Source organism: Cheilinus undulatus, linkage group 15 (assembly GCF_018320785.1).
Source record: "Cheilinus undulatus linkage group 15, ASM1832078v1, whole genome shotgun sequence".
Classification (NCBI taxonomy): Eukaryota; Metazoa; Chordata; class Actinopteri; order Labriformes; family Labridae; genus Cheilinus; species Cheilinus undulatus.
Window position 1 is genome coordinate 26962947 of NC_054879.1, and position 20797 is coordinate 26983743.

Genomic DNA, 20797 nt, shown 5'->3' on the forward strand with positions numbered 1-20797 from the left:
TGGACATTGTGGTAAATATACAAAGTTATTGTTTCACTTGAAACAATGGATTGAAAATACAATACAGTATGTGCTTTTGCGTCGTAAGAGACTCGGTAGATTAAGAAAGGGACTGTGTTGTTTAACGGCAGTGCGTGGCTTTCAGTGGGTCGTACTTCGGCTGTATAAAACAGGCGTGTCTTCTGCCAGCGGAGAGGTTCAAACACTGACTTTACACCGTTGATGATACGCGTGTGTCTCTCAGGCGTTGGATTGTATGGAGTTGTCTGCACGAGCTCCAAACTAACATCTTCTTTAGCCCACTCCAAAGGCTTTTGTGGCTCGTTTTTGGACATGTAAGTACACCGCTTCATCCGCTATACCCGTCCGCAAAGAGTAATTTTACAAATACGCCGAAACGTTAGTTTGGAAAGTAAGTTATGCTGCATTCACGTGCTGCTCGGATGCTCCAACTCTCCGAGTTATGAAGCCCTTCCACAAACTTCGTTTTGTTGGAATTGTTGTGGCAACATTTAAGCCAAACCTTCCTGAATTTTATCGCTTAGAGCTGATTCGGATTGTTCATAATTGGTCCGGGTAATTATCAACATTTGAGTGTGCTTTCATTCCAAAATTTCAAATTAGCATCTGCTTTTTCCGAAGACGCATGAACGCAGGGCAAGAGTTGCTCATTTAAAGTTTAACAAGTCGCAGACATCTTTTTAAAATTTTGACACCGAGTTTGGCATTAACGTGTCGAGTCTTAACTTAAGTTTGTTTTAAACTTATTTAGGATGTATTTCGTGAATCTGGAAAGCGACTCGTCGCCATATGGCTTCGTTCGAAGTGCATTTTTATCTCCAATCCGTTGCATTTCCAGCAAAGAAAGAGTCATAACCCATTCTGGTAATTGTTTGAAAAGGTTATCTAGCGATTAACACCGAGTAAATTTAGGTACAGGAGTAATGGTTGCATTCGTCACGGGTAAGTTGATAAGTCAGCTGGAACAAATGATTCCCGGGGATTTTATGACGAAGCGTGTTTAATTGTTGCATTTCTCCCTACATTTGTTATTCTTTGGTTGTTTTTACAGGATTTATCTTATTTTCAGCTAGATCGCTTGTCTCTCTACGTTTCTGGAATAAAAGCCAGGCTCGCGCTGTGAGCTGTTCTAGAAGCCTCACGAGCTCTGTCCTTTACTGTGTGAGTGCAGCTGACAGCGAGCAGGTTGTCTCGTGCTCACATTCAGCTCCGCTCGTGCTGAATGAACCATGATGCCGCTACTGTTTCATAAGAAATTTGACAGTTTATAAGCCAATATTTGACACAAATGAACATTTTCAAGTTTTGCATTGATATCTAATGTTTGTCATAATCATTTTGAATAAATGAGAGAATGCTGTGTTAGTATTATCTGGAAATGAAGTATTTTAAAGTGGCCCTATTCTTAAGGCTTTGTTTGGTGTTTGTCACATTTCAAAGCATCTTAGTTGAAAGTTACTCTACCATAATGTAAACAAGATCTGGGCAACAGGCTGCCACACACACACACACACACACACACACACACACACCCCAAGTATATTTGGAATGTCAATAAATTATAGACATGAAGAAATATAGAAAAAAATCTGCCACAAAAACATGAAAATTGAAATTTTATTGTAATTATCTTTTATTTAAGTTTCCTGCCAGAAATTAGGCTAGTTCACATAATTGACTGTAATATGGCTCAACAGTGTTGTTCCAGAAGCAAATTCCCATTAATTTCCTCCATAGTTGATTTGATTAATAGCCATATTCTCTGAAGTATCCTAGTTAGACTTACCACAAGCTACCTGAGTGTGAAATAATGATATATAATCCTGTAGAAGAAGGTTTGAAAAAAAAACAACCTCATTTTAAGAAAAAACAAAAATACAACAATACCCACAATTCTCAAGTGTCACCGTGACATCTCTGCTTGGTGGGGTCTCCTTTTACCATTGAAAGGTCTACCAAGCCTTTGGACGAAGGCTGCCGACTGTTGATCACGGCAATACACACCATGCACAAACTACAATATAGTAAATTATCATTCCAAATATAACCACTACATTAAAGAGAAGTTTAGAAACAAGGTGTTTATATGGTTTGAAAGCTAGAAAGCTATCATTAAAAATGAATTACTGTAGACTGTGGGATGCACAGTTCCTTCCTCCCTGATTAAATTGACCATTTCTATTTGTGCTTGAAATGGAAAATATAAATTTTGGTTCAATAAATTATCATGAAAGTTATGCATAATATCTTTCAGTGGATTCTAAGTTATCTCAGTAGTTAAATTGAAAGTGTCTGATATTTTGTAACAGTGTGGCTTTTTGGCATTGAGAGTAAAGTCAGGAATACCCTCTTGGTAGTCACATTTGTCCATCCCTGATGTAGATGTACCTAAACTTGAATTTTTTGTGGGCCACTTTTTACTTGACTGACTACATTACAACAAAAATGTGTAGGGAGTAGTGGTCAGCTGATGTTTTTCAGGGTAGATACCAATATTTAGTCGTTCATAAGATTGATAACAGATATTTGGAAGTTGTTGGTATTATGACGTACACGACATACTTGATGTGGCAAAAGTAAAATTGCATGATCAAAAAAAAAAAGAGATTGAGGAGAAAAACATTTAGCGCAACATAGTAGAAGCAGAAGAACAGGACGTGATGCCATGCTTACTGTGTCAGTGGTAGCCAGGATTATGTCTTGATTAGCTAGTACTCATGTGGCATTCAGCCAGTCAGATTGTGTTGTATACATGATATTTGGTGAGAGTGGGGATTCTAGTATAAGTAGGATGGTCATTTCATTTTTAATATATTTAAGAGAATTTTTGCACAGTTTTCACAAAACATACAATTTTTTTATTGAACATGTTGCCATTGTGCTGTAAGCTGTGAACTTAAGTGCCTGTGTGACATTTGGTATATGATTTGACAGAAATATTTTAGTGTCATTTCCTTACAGGAGAAAATAGCAAGATGTTTATTGTGTATCACCATTCAGTTAAACATTATCAAGATGTGATTGTTTTGGTCCATTTATCCCAGCCTTAGTTGAAGGATACATTCCTTCAGTGGGATTTAGGCATATCCTTATTACCTCTGCCAAAGAGGTTATTTGATTGGCAGGGTTTGTTAGTTTGTTAGGTAGTTTGTTTTGATGACATTTTCAGGAAATGTCACAAATGGCATAAGGAAGAACTGATTAGATTTTGGGACTGATCCGGCTCATGTTATGTATCATGTGATGTGATGTATGTTAAGACAGAATGATATTCCATTCCTTTTCCAAATATAGACATTCAGTGATAAAAACCTGAACGAAGTATCTTTGCATTACATGTACATTATTTTGCTAAATGTCTTTTAAACAGTAGCAGTAAAACCAAGCTTTATCTGCCTTTTTGGGGCTACAAACCACACCATAACAATTTGCTGGCAGACAGCAAGCACTAAATGAAAATGAGAAGCTTTTTCTTCTAAAGTGAAATTAATTATTCTTTTTAAACAGCAGGGTTGGAGGGTGGCTCCTTGAGACAATCCTAATAAAATGGTTTAGCTATTGCACTCTGGTTCACAAAATTAGCACAGATCAATCTAAGGGTAGCTTACTGTTGGCCTGATTTTTATCTCACTGCATCACCAATGCTATACCCAGAATTTCACTGAAAAGTTCAGATCTACATATGCTGTATGAGAAAGTTTTGCTTACATGTACTGAAAACTTCTATATTTCTTGTATAGTTTTTAATATTCATACTTCTGCAATGTGTTAATTGTGCATCCTAATGGGATAACAATAAAATCACAAAGTACTGTGCAGCCCTAGTGCCTGACATACATAATGTATATCCCAGAAACATTGGTGCAGAATCAGAGTTTGCTGGTCATTCCCAACCAACTAGTTTGCACATTTGAACAAATTTATTGATATTCATTATCATTATAGTGCTCTACAGTTGTATTTAAAGTTGAACTGGTTTCAGGTTGATAAACTCTTATAAAAATATGACAACAGAATCAGGTGGTGTAAAGGTTTTTTCAGAAGATACTTTAAGAGCTTGTACTGTCCCAACTTACGCCATTGAAGAAGAAGATTTGGTGCTTTTTCTTTTACAACATTATCTTTGCTTCTGCTGAAGTAAAAAAGAAGTTCATTTGTGCCATTTTTGACCGTTGCTGACATATTTTTTCCTCCTGTGATTTTAGTTCATCTGACTGTGAGAGAAGATGGAAAAGAAGGAAGAATCAAAGAGTTTCGAGTCTGTCAGTGTCCTGAACTGGGAGCAGGTGAGCCGGCTGAATGAAGTCCTGACAGAGGTGGTGCCCGTTCATGGACGAGGGAACTTCCCCACATTAGAGGTGCGCCTTAAAGACATTGTGGCCCGTGTGCGTTCACGCCTAGAGCTGAGTGGGATCGAGGTGATAGACATCCGTCTTAACGGCTCCACGGCCAGCCATGTGCTGGTGCAGGATATAGGCTGGAGCTACAAGGATCTGGACGTCATCTTCAGGGTGGACCTGCCACACGAGGCAGAGTTTAGGCTCATTAAGGATGTGGTTCTGGGTACTCTGCTGGATTTTCTGCCTGAGGGTGTGAACAAGGAGAAAATTACACCCATGACTCTCAGAGAGGCCTATGTACAGAAGCTGGTAAAGGTCAACACAGAGCAGGACCGCTGGAGCCTCATCTCCCTGTCCAACAATAACGGCCGCAACGTGGAGCTGAAGTTTGTGGACTCAATACGCCGACAGTTTGAGTTCAGTGTGGACTCATTTCAGATTGTGCTGGACTCCATGCTCGCCTTCTACAAGGTGGCACAGACGCCCATGTCACAGGCCTTTCACCCCACTGTGAGCGGGGAGAGCATGTACGGGGACTTCAGCATGGCACTGAGCCACCTACGGAACAAGCTCATCGCCACCAAGCGGCCAGAAGAGATCCGTGGTGGTGGCCTGCTGAAATACTGCAACCTGCTGGTACGGGACTTTCGACCGGCCAATGAGGAGGAATTCAAGGCCCTGGAACGGTACATGTGTTCACGATTCTTCATTGATTTCCCTGATATTGGTGTGCAGCAGCACAAGGTGGAGGCCTACCTCCAGAGCCACTTTGTTGGCGAGGAGAAGAGCAAGTATGACTACCTCATGATCCTGCGGCGAGTGGTCAACGAGAGCACCGTGTGCCTCATGGGTCACGAACGGCGGCAGACCCTGCACCTCATCTCTCTGATGGCCTTCAGGGTGCTAGCGGAGCAGAATGCCATCCCCAATGCATCCTGTGTCACCTGCTACTATCAGCCGGCGCCTTACGTCCGAGACCACAACTTCAGCAACTACTATGTGTCTAACCAGAACATTCCAACATGGCTGCCATGTAACTGACAAAAGAAGGGCCCGGATGTGCAAGAGGGCCCCACTGCTGCTGCTTTTGAGGAGAGAGCAGGAATATAAAAAAGACAACTCCCCAAAATATGTCATTGAGGCAATAAATGCTATGTTCCTCCCAAGGCACAATTATGTTTAAACGGACAAGTGTTTGGCTTTGTTTTGGAATCCTTTGTCATTCCTTATCTACAGAGTTGTCTAGGTCATTAGAAAAGTGATATTTTTAAGTGTTTTGAGTTTTTTCTTCATTATGATAGGTTGTTTTCCCCATTTACTCTTAATGGAGTCGTATTTTGTGCCTTAGTCTCCAGGTTTACACCCTCAATAATTTGATTATGGGCTATCTTTATGAAGAAAGGGAAACAAAAAAAATGTTATAGCCTGAATTTGGTTTTCTCTTGTGATTAAAAAAAATGTGAAAAGGCAGAAAAAAAGTAAAAAAAAACAGTGAAAATAGTATTGGGGAGATGGCAGTAAGATAAAAAAAAAAAAAACAAAAACAAAAACAAAAACAAAGCACCAGTGTTATAAGGTTAAGTTCACTTGGAATGGGAAAAAGGGTGGTACACTAATAACTTTGTCCTTAACATAACTGAAGGGGAAATGAGAGGAGTTGATTTGTTTTAAACCGTTTTGACACACGTTAATATCTCAGACCTTTTTGCTATCTCAAATATGCCAACAGTGCCTGTTTTGTATATGCAAGAGAAAATGTGTGCATTTTTTTTAAATTTTTTTTCCAATGTGAATTTCAGTGTAGGACTTGCTCCTCTCCTCCCCCTTTACCCAGTTTACTCAGCCCTGTATTTTTCAGTCAGTGGAAATCTACAATGAGGCAGTTTTGGCCTCAGATTGACAGGCTCCTGCATGCCTGAGGAGTTTATTTTTCCTAGTGTTTTATGTCACTTCCAAAGCCTCACAAGGGACCTCCAGATGCCACAATCCTCTGGCTTTCGTAGAAGGTAAACTGACTGACGGGCCTGATTCGACTCGGGCTTGTTCAGAGAATACAGCTGGCCTCGTTGCCTGGTGCGAGATCGAGCTGGGAGTCTTGAGAGCAACAGGCTGAGTGGCTGTCCCTTCCCTTAAAAGGAGCAGCACATGGTTGGCACTGCAGGGTCGTCCCTCACAACCATTGCAGGCTCGACAGCAGCCCTGAAATGGGATCCTCCTCTGACGCAGCTCAGTGACTGGCTCTCTAACTGCAGGCCGTCTATAATTATCATGTTTTCTTTTTTGCTTTCCTGGAGGAGGCACCTTTTTTAAAATGCAGGGAGCTGCAGCAGTGGCTTTGCCACCTTACATGTGTGGGAGCTGAATCACTTCCTGTCCTCTCCTTTCCGGTGCCTGCTGGGACCACGCTAGTGTTTGAACCCCTTTTGTGGTCATGGGAGGACAGACAGCAGGGATTGGTATGTTAAGAGACACGCCAGCATGTCTGCCCCCCCTTCAGACTTAGATTGTGATTTATCCTGGAAGCTACAACACACTCGAGCCATGATGCGATGGCCGTGCCAGCTGTGAAATAATCTCAGAATTTCTATTTCAAGCCGGGACTATAATTAGCCATTAATTTTAAAACTTACATCGTGTCGTGATGATAGGATGGCCTAAGCTGTGATTTCAACTTGTCATCTCTCCTGACATCATAGTAGGGCTGGGTAATATGGAGCAAAATCTTATCTTGATATGTCTTTTAGTCGAACATCAACACACAATATATGTCATGGTATTTTTTGAAATGATATTAAGAATGGTTTCACAATACCAGAATTATGAACCTTGATATACTAGTAAAACACGAACAACTCTGACACCTCTTTAATACCACTGCCAATAAAATGGAAGTCCTAAACACCATTTACTGGGCATTTTTCACCTACTGTTTTCCAAAATTTGCAGGCAAACTCTGAAATGGTGCCGAACTTGTGCTAATGCCATGCCAACATTTCTGTATATTGAGGTTGTCAGGATTTGTCAAGTATTGAAAATGAGCAAACCCCATTATTTTAATGATTGGTATCTAAAAGTACAGCAACGTATTGATTGTCAGTCCTATTTTTTAACCAAGAAAGATAGAGAGCTCTGTCTAAATGGGACAATTGTAGGTTGGTGAGTTTGGAAAATGTATTTGATGACCCAAACTGTGACTTAAACCTGTCATTTCTTTTGATAGAGTTGTAGGGCTGGAGAAGTCTTGGCTCCTTGCCTGTTTCATGCATTTTTCCAAATGTTGCCAGCCTGTATGTGCAATTTAGACAGTGTGCAGGAGTTTGCCAGCAATTTTTGACATTTGAAACAGAATTTCCCAGTATTGGGTATAGAGTTTTGTTGCTGTGATCTGATACAGTATCAAATAAAATGACAATTCCTCATTTAGACTTTGCTAATAGATTGTCTTGTCATCAATGAACATATTACTGTTGGTGGTTCTTACTGTAAACAATCTTTTAACTGAGCCCCAGGCCTGGCTTTAACAACAGCGTTGTTAATATTAACAGTATTGTCTTGCCATACATCTTGATAAAACTTGATATATTGCCCAGCCCTTCATTGTAGCATTGCTACTAGAGAAAACTTGCTTCTGTTGGACGTCTCATGCAAGTGGCATCATCCACTAGTCTGTTTATCCACCCTTGCCCCCTCAGTTCTTAAGAAAAATATAAATACCAGCTCACTGCCTTGCTACTGCTGCTGCTTGTCTCATTGTTTAAAACAGATAACCAGCGTGGTCTCTTATCTGACTGGCTCACAGCTCCTGCCTGGTTAGAGTGTTAGATGGAAGGTCAGCCTGGCCTCTTTTGCAGGTTACACCCCGGGTCGGGGTATTTTCAGCTGACTCAGCAGCCAGTCATTTTAACAACAAAAAAAGGTGCCACAAACTCTTTTCCTCTGGACCAAAGTCTGCTTTAAAACCAGCAACTAAAGCACCCAAGTGCCTTTGACTTATTTGGAAAGTGACTAAGCTTTTAATTTTTTAAAAATTGTGATCAGGAGGGAAATTGTTTCAATCCCTTTAAATTTGGTGGAACAAGACCGTCACCGCTTTATTGGATATAGGCTGATGGGAGAAAACAAACTATTTTGGTTGGGGAGGAAAATAATATTGGTTTGAATTTGAAATTACAAGTTTTGGCATTTTATTTTTTCTTTTACCCTGTTTATTCACCCCCGTATTGTTATTTTAGTTTCAATCCCAGTGTGTACTTTTCCTCCAAACCCATCTGTCTAGTCATTCCTGCCAGTTTTTGTTAATTTCCTTTGTTTTCTTTCAAGTTAAAGCCTTTTTGTTGCACGCAGCCTTTTCAGTTTCAGTCTGATAATCCAACTTTTGATTCTTTTTATCTAAAGCTGTTTCATAGATCCACCTGCTCCAGAGCAGCCTTGCTTTTCCTGTCTGACAGTTTTTGTTCCCATCCAAACCAAAGCAATACCTTAAGTGCACTGACGAGCCATCCTGTGGCACAGTAGCTGGAGGTCGCCCAGCAGCGACCCCATACTAACAGAAGCACTTTAGAGAGGCCTTGTTTTACTCCAAACCCAGCCACCTGAGAGGAATGTAAATAAGCTAATGTGGTCGAATGCTGGAGAGAGTCGAGCTGGTTCTCAGGGACATAAATGATATGTTTTTTATGACTTTGTTTTGTCCCTTTTTTATTTTCGGAGGGTAAATTCATGTAATCCGCCGTTATTGTGAGATGTCCCCTCCTGATATTCACCTCGTCTTTTCCGCTTCTCTGTATGAAATGTGACCCATTTCTTCTCACCTAAACTGCAGGTTTCAGCCAGAGTAAATCCAGGAGACTTAAGCTTTGTGGCCTAAAGTAACTCTAGGTTTTAATCAGTGCATTTATAGCCTCTGAAATGTTGTCATCACTCAGTCATTTTGTGCAAACAGACAGATTTATCAGCATTTTCTTGGAAACAAAGCTTTGATGTAGCGCTAAAATCCAGCACCATCATTCACTGTGGTCATGTTGTGACAATTTCCTCTGATATCACGCTCTTAAATCTTGCTGTGTCTGTAACTTGTTAAATGTAGGATATCTCTCAGTACTAGCCTTAAAATTTGGGGGAACCATTGGCCTTATATCAGGTTAAATCAAATGGCTACTGTATAATTAGTAACAACTAATTTAAACATTGCTGAAGAATAATATTAACTTTGCTTGTGTTTCACATTACTTAGTACAATGTTTGAATTCCTAGCTAATGGTATTCTTTTTAAAAATGTTGGTAGAATGCCAAGATTAGCTGTTATCTGATTGCAGCTAATAATTCAAAAACATGTTGCACCAAATTTGAATTTGTTAAAATCTTCCATCATGTTTCATCAAAACTTCAAAGACTTAAGCTTCTTTTAGCCATGAAAGATCAGCTATGAGTGTTAACATGTTTATTTCTGTCTGTCGAGCATCCGTAGTTTATTGTATTGACTTGAAATATATCCCAATGTCTCTCCAGAAGGTCTCTTAGTTTGCAGAAATTAGTATGATTAGTTGTCGTTTCTGTCTGTAGTTGGCTTTATATTTGAAAGAGAAATTTGGCCGTATTGTAGTTGAAACATTTGGCAAACTATTGGCCATCATTAAACAATAGCTTATGTTGGCCCTCAGCCATTTACTGGCTATTATTGCTGTTGGCCAGGACATAGCTGATACCTTTGAATGCATTGAACTGTATGGGTTAAAATGTTTAAATTTGTACTCTTATTGTGATGTTGGCAAGTTAGTGTTTGATCTCGATCATTAGCTGCAGTCTTGTGATAGCTAATAAACTGTTGTGTTTTTGACCAAATTTAGTTCTGTTTATCCTGCAAATCCTCTTTGATTAGTAAACGTTTTCAGCTCCCCTTTAGCCAAGGGAAAAAATGGCCCTAAATGCTTGCTTCTGTTTTTGTCTCCACGTAAGTATTCTGTAATTAAAGACATTGTTTTAATTTGAAATATGTCCCATGGTCTCACCCGCTAGTCACTGTCCTATGCCTTTTTAGTTGCTGAATTTGGTACTACAAGTTGTAGTTTCTTTGAGTAGTTAACTACATATTTGGGAGCGACATCTGGCCTTATTTCAGTCAAAACATTTGGTAAACTATTGGCTAACATAGGACAAGAGCTAACGTTAGCACTCAGCCATTTAACAGCTTAAACTGCTGTGAGCCAGCTGAGGCTGAATGCTAACTTTACTTTTGACTGCAGTGTCCATTGTGGTATAAAATTGTTTAATTCCTTATCAAATTTTAATCATGGCAAGTTAGTGGATGTTTGTAAAGATGACCTTTGGCTTATGCTAGCCATCAGATGTATATTTGACCAATCTAAGTCTTTAGGTTTATTTCCAATCATGTTAGAACAATACATTTTAGGATTCAGCTTAGCCGGTGGATAATCAGCCCTATGTGCTTGAATCTGTTTCTTACAATAGGTTTTCTGTAATCAAATACATTGTTGTTACTTGAAAATGTCCCAATGATTCTACAAATGGTCACTGCCCAATGCCTCATAGTTTGCTGAAGTTTTGCCAACTTTAGTAGTTGTTAAAATTTGTTTAGTTCCTGTCTGCACCTTTAAGATTTCTGAGCATCATTTGACCTTAGTCCAGGTTGAAACATCTGATAACCTTTTGGCTACTCTGAGCCCATAGTTTGTTGCTGTTGGTCAGGATATGGTTGAATTCCTAACCTAAGTGTATTGATGTCAAGATAGCAATTGATTGCAAACATGAGTTGTTATCTTATGGTAGCTAGTAATTCATCAAATGTTATTCAACTAAAGTTGAGCCTGTTAATTTCTTACCTATCATGTTGGATCGGTTAATGGTCTGAGGTTAGTTGTAGTTCCTGTCAGTAGTTACCTTAAAGTTTGGGTGCGACATTTGACCATATTTCACGTTAAAACACTTGATAACCTATTGGCTTAAAGGAGACCACAGTTTATGTTGTTATTGGCCAGGACATGGTTTAATTCCTTACCTAGCTGATTGCTAACATTTGCTATTATCTTAAGTACCTAATAACTCATCAATAATGTTATTTAACCAAAATGTAGTCTGTTAATGCCTTTCCAATCAATCCATATCAGTAAATATTTTGAGTCAGTGGTTTTGGAAAATCAGTGTTGGTATTAATCTTTGCCTCACAGCTGGGAATCTGTAATTAGATATGTTGTGCAACTTGAAATATGTCCAAAATGCCTATTTAGATGCACAGTTGTTTTAGTTTTTGGTCAGTCCTAAAGCACTGAAATGATACTCATTTGTCTTATTCTCATTATTCTACAATGTACAGACTCTGCAATGCCAAACTATTTCAGCATTTAAGATCCCAACCTTGAGCTTGATGTCAGGAGAAAATGGTCTGTGTATTACAGTCAGTCCCTTTGGCTGTTATTCTCTTTGAGTGATGATAAATTGGTTTATTAAAGTATGGATCCACTCTTAAATCCATCAGCAAAGCCAAAGCTCAAGTCTCCTGAGTGCAGTGAAAACTTCTTTGACTTTTTGTTGATGTTGCCACCTAGAGTTACTTTTGAGCAACGTCAAAGAAAATGCAACAAACGGAAACGTGCATTTTCTGGCTAATTGATCATGAACGCAGCCTGCAAATGTAGATCATCTGCGTTACGGTTATTGTAGCTTTTTCCCTGACTAACAACAGCTTCACTTAGCAGATGCTAAACGGATTTCTTTGTCAGGGTTATGTATGCAGGTTTTTTGTGTAGGACGTAAGGGGTGTAAACTAAAAAAGAAAAAAAGTGTTTTGTTTTTTTTTTTTGCTTTTGTTATTTTCTTGCCCCACTTTCTTTTTCTGCTGTAAACTTGTCAGTGTTATTGATCCCGCTGCTTCTCACTGATTGCGCCTCTGGTCATCCAGATTCTCTGGGCTTTTGTTTATCATTAGTACAGAGTGTAATTTTTTATTTATGACACCTGTAGATGTATTCTTTGCTGGAGCTGGTGCGGAGCAAGCTGTGGATTTCTGCTTGTCTTAAGTCTTACACCATAGGAATGTGACAGAGAGCGTGTGGAAGCTCTCCTAAAGTTTCTAAATGAAGAGTTGTGAATTTATTTTGCAGCAGATTTGTGTTTACGTTTATGCGTGGAGGTGTGTGCTTGTTTGCATGTGTGTATGGAGGGATGCCTGTGGCTACAAGTTTAAAAAGTGGGGAAAAATATGACATTTTGTCGCACTATATATATTTTTTTTGAAATAGTTAATGCAAAAGAGCTTTTTTGTCAGCTTTGTGATTGTGACAATGAGTTTTGATGGTTACAACCATTATACTATTTCATTTTTCAGCACTTTTACCTCACTTGAGTTTTCCTTTGAATGGAAATGTACATGTACATCAGGAAAATGTGTTTGAAGAGGAAATAATGAATAAAGAGTATTAAATGCACTAACTCCTCTGTGTTTTGTCTTGATTCAAGTCTTGTATTTTTGGTCTATATTAAAGATTCTTTAGGTTTAATGGGTATCTTTTTAAAATATTTGATAAGGTCTGACAGGTTGTGTTTAATCTCAAGCACAGGCCCAAAATTAAACAAGATCTGTCAAAGTTATAAAGGTAGGAGTAAAACTTTATTTTTGACCTTAAAACAAAAACAACTCTCCTCGAGGTCCATCTTCCTTTGAAAGTTTTCTTTTCCATAAGCAGTAATTCATTTTATGGTAAATTAATTACTGCTCATGTGGCCTCCATTCTTTTCTTCTTCTTCTTCCATTCTTTAAGTGAGATCATGTCAGTAGTCTACATTTTCCAGGGGAGATTTTCAATGCAGGTTAAACATTTTCTCTGACATGTAAGAGCCCAGCTAGACAAAACTGACAAATATGAATAGTCTTAAAGGTATAAAAATGTAGGATTTCCCATTGAAATAGTAAACTGCTTAAAAATTGTGGAATCAGTGTCACCTGAGCATGTACATTTTCTCACAATTTTTAGTTTTTTCTAATGGATTTGTATACTTTTAATGGGTCTTGTCTTGTTCAAAGAGTCAGAGACTATATGTTCATCGTACAAATTCATTTAGCTGACCCTTTTGTCCAAAGCAACATACGCTCAGCAGCCACTTTATTAGGTACAACTGTTCAATTGCTTTGTAATGCAAATGGCTTATTGGCCAATCACATGACAGCAACTCAATGCATGTAGGCATGTAGAAGTGGTCAAGACGACATGCTGGAGTTCAAACTGAGCATCAGAGTGGGAACGAAAGGGGATTTAGGTGACTTTGAACTTGGTATGGTTGGAAAATATCCAGTGGGCGATTACAACTGCAACATTCAGATGGTAGGGTCAGAATTTGGCGTGAACATGAAAGCATGGATCCCTCCCGCCTTGTATCAACGGTTCAGGCTGCTGGTGGTGAAGTAATGGTGTTGGAGATATTTTCTTGGCACACTTTGAGCCCCTTAGTACCACTGAGCATCATTTAAACACCACAGCCTATGTCCATGTCCATCCCTTTATGACCACAGTGTATCCATCTTCTGATGGCTACTTCCAGCAGGATAATGCACCATGTCACAAAGCTCACATCATCTCAAACTGGCTTTTTGAACATGACAATGAGTTCACTGTACTCTAGTGGCCTCCACAGTCACCAGATCTTTGTACCTTTGGGATGTGGTGGGTCAAGAGATTAACATCATGGATGTGCAGCTGACAAATCTGCAGCAACTGTTTGATGCTGTCATGTCAATATGGACCAAAATCTCAGAGGAATGTTTCCTACGCCTTGTTGAAACTATGCCATGAAGAATCAAGGCAGTTTTGATCTTGGATAGTCCTGTTTTTTTGGAGTGGTGTGAAAGCTCATTCAAACTCTAGTTCAGACCACAGAAGTGAACACTGGCCCACAGTCCCAAGATGGCATAAATCTGGTGTTGACCTATTGTTTATGTGGGGAAAAAGCAGGCAGAAGAAGATGGATTTCCTGGTTTCTGTTCTGGCCAATAGATGAGCCTTGTTGTGAATTTTTGGTCTGAGCTGGGCTTAAGGCATCTTCATCATCCTTTCCATCCATCCATCAGTTATCTACTGCTTGTCCTGTTTGAGGTTGTTGGGGGTCTGGAGGCAATCCCAGCAATCATTGGGTGAGTGGTGTAGCACACCCTGAACTAGTCATGAGTCAATCAAAGAGCTGACCAGATAAACAGTTATGCTCTATACACTTATGGGCAATTTAGAGTCACCATTAACATAGTTTTGTTTTTGGACTGAGGGAGGAAGCTGGAGTCCCTGCAGAGAAGCCATAAATGAAAACTCCACTCAGAAAAGCACTGTCAAACAGATACAAAACAGGAATCTTTCTCCTGTCAGGGCAGCACTAAACAATGCACCACCATGTAGCCTAGATCAGTGGTTCTCCACCTGTGGGTCAGGACCCCCTTTGGAGTTGTGAGATACTGTGAGAGCGTTGCCAGATGCCTTAAAAATAAAACTAAGAACATTAAATAAATGATTTCAAACTGTATATTGCGCTCATTTTATGAACATTTATGGATACAACTAGTTAAATGTAAAATTAAAATGTGGTGATTTGGTGAGATTAATGCTGAAATCAAAGGAATTGATTAAACATCCATAAAAAGTAAGTCTGCACACAGGCCTGCAAACAGATTGGGCTGGACATCTTACAAACTAAGAGACTGGGGCCTCCCCAGTTGTGAATTACTGATGATAATCAGTGCATCGTTGTTTAATCAGTTGCATTGGTGTGAGAGTCCTGGCTTACAGTTCCCTCATTTTGGAGCTGAAAAGTGTGTCAAACTATTATTGGACTCTAATGTTTAAAATATTTATTCATGCCTTTTAAAACCACTTTTCATCCCAAATATTGCAACTATTTTGCCACTTTTCATCAATTTTTGTGCAATTTGCACCCATTTTGACCAGTTTTTACACATTTTTGCAACTTTACACCAATTTTGCCATACTTTAACCAGTTTTCATAATTTCTTTCCTCCAATTTTTGCCACTTTTACCATATTACTGCATTTCTTCCACTTTTAGCCATTTCTGTCACTTTTAAACTCTTTCGACCAGTTTTTCTGCCAATTTTTGCCATTTCTAAACCAGTTCTGGCCACTTTCTGCTTATTGTTGCCTGTGTTTACCCATTATTGCCGTTAACGCCTTCTTACCACTTTGTATACCAATTTTAACTACACTTTACAATTTCCTATCCCCATTTTTGCCACTCTCTGCCTATTTTGCTGCTTCAGTAAACTCATTTTTGCCCATTTAAACCAGTTTTCCACACTTTTAAATCACATTTCACTACCTTTTACTTCCATTTGGTCATTATTAAAATGAATATTGCCACTGTTAACCCTTTTTTAAATCCATTTTAACGCCTGTTTTAGACACCCTAACCCATTTTGGCTACTTTGTGCCTATTTTTTCCACTTTTATCTCATTTTTGGCCACTTTTAATCCATTCATGCTATGTTGAAAATCCCTTTTCACCACATTTTCCATCAATTTTCCTGTTTTCAACAAATTTTAGCAATGTTTAAGCCGTTTTAATTCTGTTTTTAAGAAAATGGATTTACATTTTTAGGAGGCTATACTACAGCACAAATGAATAAGCAACAAGCATCTTTTTTATGTTCATTTGAAAGTTATTTATATATGTAACTTTACATTGGACCAAGATTTTGCTTACTCTGTTGACCTCTAGTTTGGCTGGGCCCCAGAAAGCTCTCCCCTTTATCCTTCCTCTGTCTTATGGACGGCCTCATATGCACATTACTAGTCTTGAATTTGTATGGCTGTGTTCAACTACCTTCAGGTACAGTGGGGGTCCCCGGTCTCTGGCACCTTTAGGCTATTTGGGGGGTCACTGGCTGAAAGTTTTGAGAATCCCTGGCCTAAATGAATGTGTAACAGAAGAATGTCTTGTTTGCCACTTAAACCTAACCTAACAGCTCAGAGAAATGGTATTACCATGTTTCAGAGACTTTTACCATCCTGTTCAGCTCCTCTCTTCACTCCCGAGGGCATCTTGGTTGTGACCTTAACCCAAAATGTTTTCCATCTTCATCACTGGGGCAGTGGTTAGCGGGAAGATCAGTCATCTCAGCATTCAGTAGTCTTAAATCCTCTTCTTCCTCGTAAGTGCAATGGAAAACACTCGCCTCCTGCCAGAGTTTTTATTGGATAATAAAAGCCTGGACATTGCTTTAGGAGCACTTCAAAGCCTATCAGCCTTCAGCTTCAACATACATTTAAAATCTCTGCAGAGTCTGTGCTTATAACTGGAGAGGAGAGGAAGATTTAAGCTGCACTGGGCCTGACGTGTGTTTTGTTAATTGTTAATAAGCTTGTTTGCCTGGTATGGTAAGAAGAGTTTGAGTAGATGTTAGAAATAAGGGAAAGGGAGTAAGGGTAAGGCTGTGGGTTAAAGAAAGTATATCACAGACCATGTCTGCTATGTCATTTTCCACTCAGACAGGAAACCCCCCCTGCAGACTTGAGTCACGAGCTGCCATTCATAAAACGTATTGACTTATCTGCAGGGGATGACTCATTGTGTGGACTTAGGCGATGCAGCAATCTGCCCTTTCTAACCGCTTTTTCCGTCCTCCTCTGTCCACGTGCTGACTTAACAGACCTTAATAACCTTTTATTTTTTAATTCAGTTCCCTGCCTCCTCCCCTCTGCAGTGTGGTTTGTGGTTTTATGTGAAGAAAGCTGAAAAAAAATCACACATTTTTCTCTTCTAAAGATTTCCTTCTACTAAAAGACTTAAATGCTCTAAGAATCAGGTTGGTGCATGAGATACAGTGCTTGGATTTTTTTTTTCTTTATGTATAATCTCTGCAGCTGGACCAGCCCGTGAAAACACTTTTCCAAAACTACATTTATTTTTAAAACTTGCAAAGCAGCACCTGGACCTTCTCAGTACCTCTGATGGTCTAACAAAGCTGCAGTGATTCTGAAACTTGCCTGCAAAGTCCCAGCGAAGTTTCAACTTTCAAAAACCTCGGTCATTCTGATGAACTCTCAACAAATATAAATGCACATTTTAAGTCTTTACTCAGACCAGTCAGAAACACTCTCGTCATGCATTTAACCATTTTATTGCAAAATGGTTTACTTGGCAGACAAGGCTCCGCTTGAAAGATGCTCCCATATGGACAGATACATTTAAGACAATGCGTAGTGAATACAATAAAATTAGTTCAAAAGAAATAAGGCAATAGCATGGATCTGAATATGAGGGTAAAACAAGCTTTATGTTATAAAGGAGGAGGCTGGGGTGGAGGAGGTTAAGCAGTGTGGTGCATCAGCATTATTGCAAGCAGGGATTAGTCATCATGTTTAAATACTCCACGGTGTTGAGAGAAAGAGCTGGGATTGGCTGTGGGAGACAATAATAAGGATCAGCTGGCCATCAGCTGATCACAGCTAGGCATATGACTACTGTGTCCTGCATGAGCTAGCACTAGGCTTTATTTATTAATCAAAAACTGACTACACATTTATGCTTTTGTTGAGTTCTTACATTACCCTTAGTATTCACAAAAAATTTCAAAACCAGAGAGGTTCTAAATTTTAATAGTTTTATCAGGACATGTTTTGTTACAGCGGCTGTAATGAAAGGAGAAACTGTGACGGACACAACTTGTTTATCTTTGTCATGAAAACACTGGATACGTTACATAAGATAGCTTTAAGAAGTTGCCTTTCTGTTGCTGTATCTCATTCATGTTTTGCTTATTTGTAATGGACAACAATTAATTCCTGCTATTGGTTGTGAGTTCATTTGCCCAAGTTCACCCCTTAATGCAGATGTCTAAAAATATAAAAACCCCCCCCCCAATACTATGAGCCTTTATAATTACAATGTTTATGTTGTTGTGGGGCCAATTGAACTCATCTGTTAGGACATTCTAGCCCTAAAACTTTTAGAGAACTCTTTCCAGTCAGCTGCAAAACTGACTGGAGCCAGGCTCAGGAGGATGATATTAGCAAGGAGGCTAGCGCTTATGCCGTTTATCCAAGGGGTCAGGTCAAGTCAGGTATGGGAGCATATGCTGGTTTGACACTTTGCTGCATCAGCCTTGGCCCTGCACTGCTCTGACCTCCTGATGGCCTTCCTCCAGACCTGGCCCCTCTATGGCACATCTGACTGCACCCAACACCTAGTTGTTGTAGGCTGTAGAAGTGAAAGCTGCTGTTCCCATATCCAGCAACTGACCCTCCCCATCCCCACTCTCCCGAGGATGTCAGCATCAGGCCCACGGTTTTGCCAATGATACCCAAAAGTGCTACACAAAAGAGTCCAGCCAGCATCTCTGGCCATCAGCCAACGCCCAGGCCTCACAAGAGGTTTGAACTCAGGTTCAAGCTCAGGTAACATCCATTTTACTCCACATTAGGTTCAATGTAACTCTGTAGTTCTGAAGTTTTAAACCTGAATGTAATAATCTGTTTTTTATTTGGAACCCAAGGAGAGAGTTTAGCACCTGTTCATTGTGTTTTTGGTGCATTAACTGAAACGTTTAGCTGAAGAAGAACCTGCTGATTGTTCTGCAGCTGCTTTATTGAGCGTCTCACACATCTTTAGGCAATTTTACAGGAGCAGCAGGAGCAACAAGTACCAATAAAAATTTTATTAGAATCAAAAATCCACAGTATAATACGTACTGTGAATCTTTCTTGAATGTGGAGGTCATGTTGGGGGAATCTGTGGTCTTTCAGATGTGATGACATGGCGTACTGAGAGACAGACATACAGATGGCCTGGCATTGCTGTCTTTCCTGCCTCCTGTCCCTTCTAATTTTCGTATTTTCCATCATTTTTCTCATTTATCTTCTTCCCTCATGTCCTTTTCCTTCCCCGTGTCCCTTCTTTGACTGATATTTAATCATCACTCAGTCAAATAACATACAATTCCATATTCTCTTGTTCGTAAGCATAGTTTTGGTTTTATTTTCCCCAAGTTTTGATATGTCAGTTGCAGATCTGCTGGAAATGAATTTAGTTTTGTGTTTCATGCTGACAGAATTGTTAATCTTGCTCTATATGATCTACAGAACATGCTGTCAACAGCTCAGAATCAGAGATATGTTGAATGAAAGAAAAGATGAAACAGCTTCCCTTTCATTCAATCTCAAAAGGAGCATAAACTTCAATTACTGTGCATGTTTTTGAAATAATTTGCTCTTCCTGCCTTGAACAACTATTCAGTATTTTGACTTTCAGTCCTAGTTTACCTCCAGGGTTATAATTGATCGTGTTCTTTTTGGACTACTTGAAAAACCTTACATCCGTCCAAACAAGCTGCTCCAATATCTTTAAACTATTACAGGTCTGGTTAGAAGGTTGGTTTTCCGATGTCTTGGATACCAAAACAACATAAAAATCTGGCAAAAACAAAATGTCTGCTCTTTGACTTTGATTTTTCTTGGTTGTCGATCTTTTAAAACCAAGAGGAAGTCTTTGGCATGCAGGTTATTTTCTTTCCAGTAGCCAGGTTGACTCAGAAACTTGGTTTAAGACAGGAGACAAGATTCTTGGCACATCAGTTTAGGCTTAGTTCAGCTAAGAGAAAGTCTTTCCTCTTTGAATGATGTTTGATGTTAGTTGTACGCAATAATTTTTACTTGTTTATCTGTGTTTTCTGGGATTTTTACCATATGACCTTTAGTCTTGGGTGTATTTCTGCAGCTGAATTAGCCCAGATAGACTGATTTGCAAATCCATGTTTGATTTGTGCAGTAAGAAGGGGGTCTGAGAATGATAAATGAATTGGGGCAGTACCAGCAGTATTGCAGGAGTTATGCCAAACTGTTGTGGTGAAGAGAGAGCTGGGCCAAAAGGCAATGCTTTTAATTTACCAGCCAGTCTATATTCCAACAGGATGAGATCGTGGATGCAAGCAGATGACATGAGATGGGCCGGCTTAGACACTGGGTGAAAAGCTCAACATCTGGAGGGACATCAGAGTAGAACTGCTGCTCCTTTCACATAAGGAGCCAGCTGAGATGGTTTTGGGATTCTCATCAGGATGCCCCCTGTGTGCCTCTCACTGGGGGGTCTTACAGGCACCTGGGATCTAGCTGGAAGGAGATCCTGGGTAGACCCAGAACTTGTTGGAGGGATTATATGTCCTCCCCTGGCCTGGGAATAGCTTTGGATCCCCTAGGAGGAGCTGGAAAATGTCGCTGGGAAAAGTGATGTCAAGGTCAACTTGCTTAGCATGCTGCCACGGCAACAAGGCCTTGGATGATTAGAGAAAATAGATGGATGAATGGGTCAACATTATAGTGCAATATGGGATCTGATATGATGTGTTAGGATACAATGTGTTTCTTTTTTTTATTTTATACGATTTGATTTGATTTGATTTGATCTGATACTACATAATATGATTCAATC

General features: G+C 39.5%; 1 protein-coding gene across 1 annotated transcript; it reads left to right on the plus strand.

The window, feature by feature from the left end:
- Positions 1-202: 202 nt before the first annotated feature.
- Positions 203-12802, plus strand: tent5c (terminal nucleotidyltransferase 5C). Its single transcript, XM_041806674.1, has 2 exons — positions 203-335; positions 4227-12802. Exon 2 carries the CDS (start codon positions 4248-4250, stop codon positions 5400-5402), a length of 1155 nt encoding a protein of 384 aa, XP_041662608.1. The 5' UTR covers positions 203-335; positions 4227-4247; the 3' UTR covers positions 5403-12802.
- The last annotated feature ends 7995 nt before the right edge of the window (positions 12803-20797 follow it).

Excerpts from the sequence above, each read along its gene's own strand:
- tent5c (XM_041806674.1), top strand. The coding sequence starts at position 4,248 with ATGGAAAAGAAGGAAGAATCAAAGAGTTTCGAGTCTGTCAGTGTCCTG.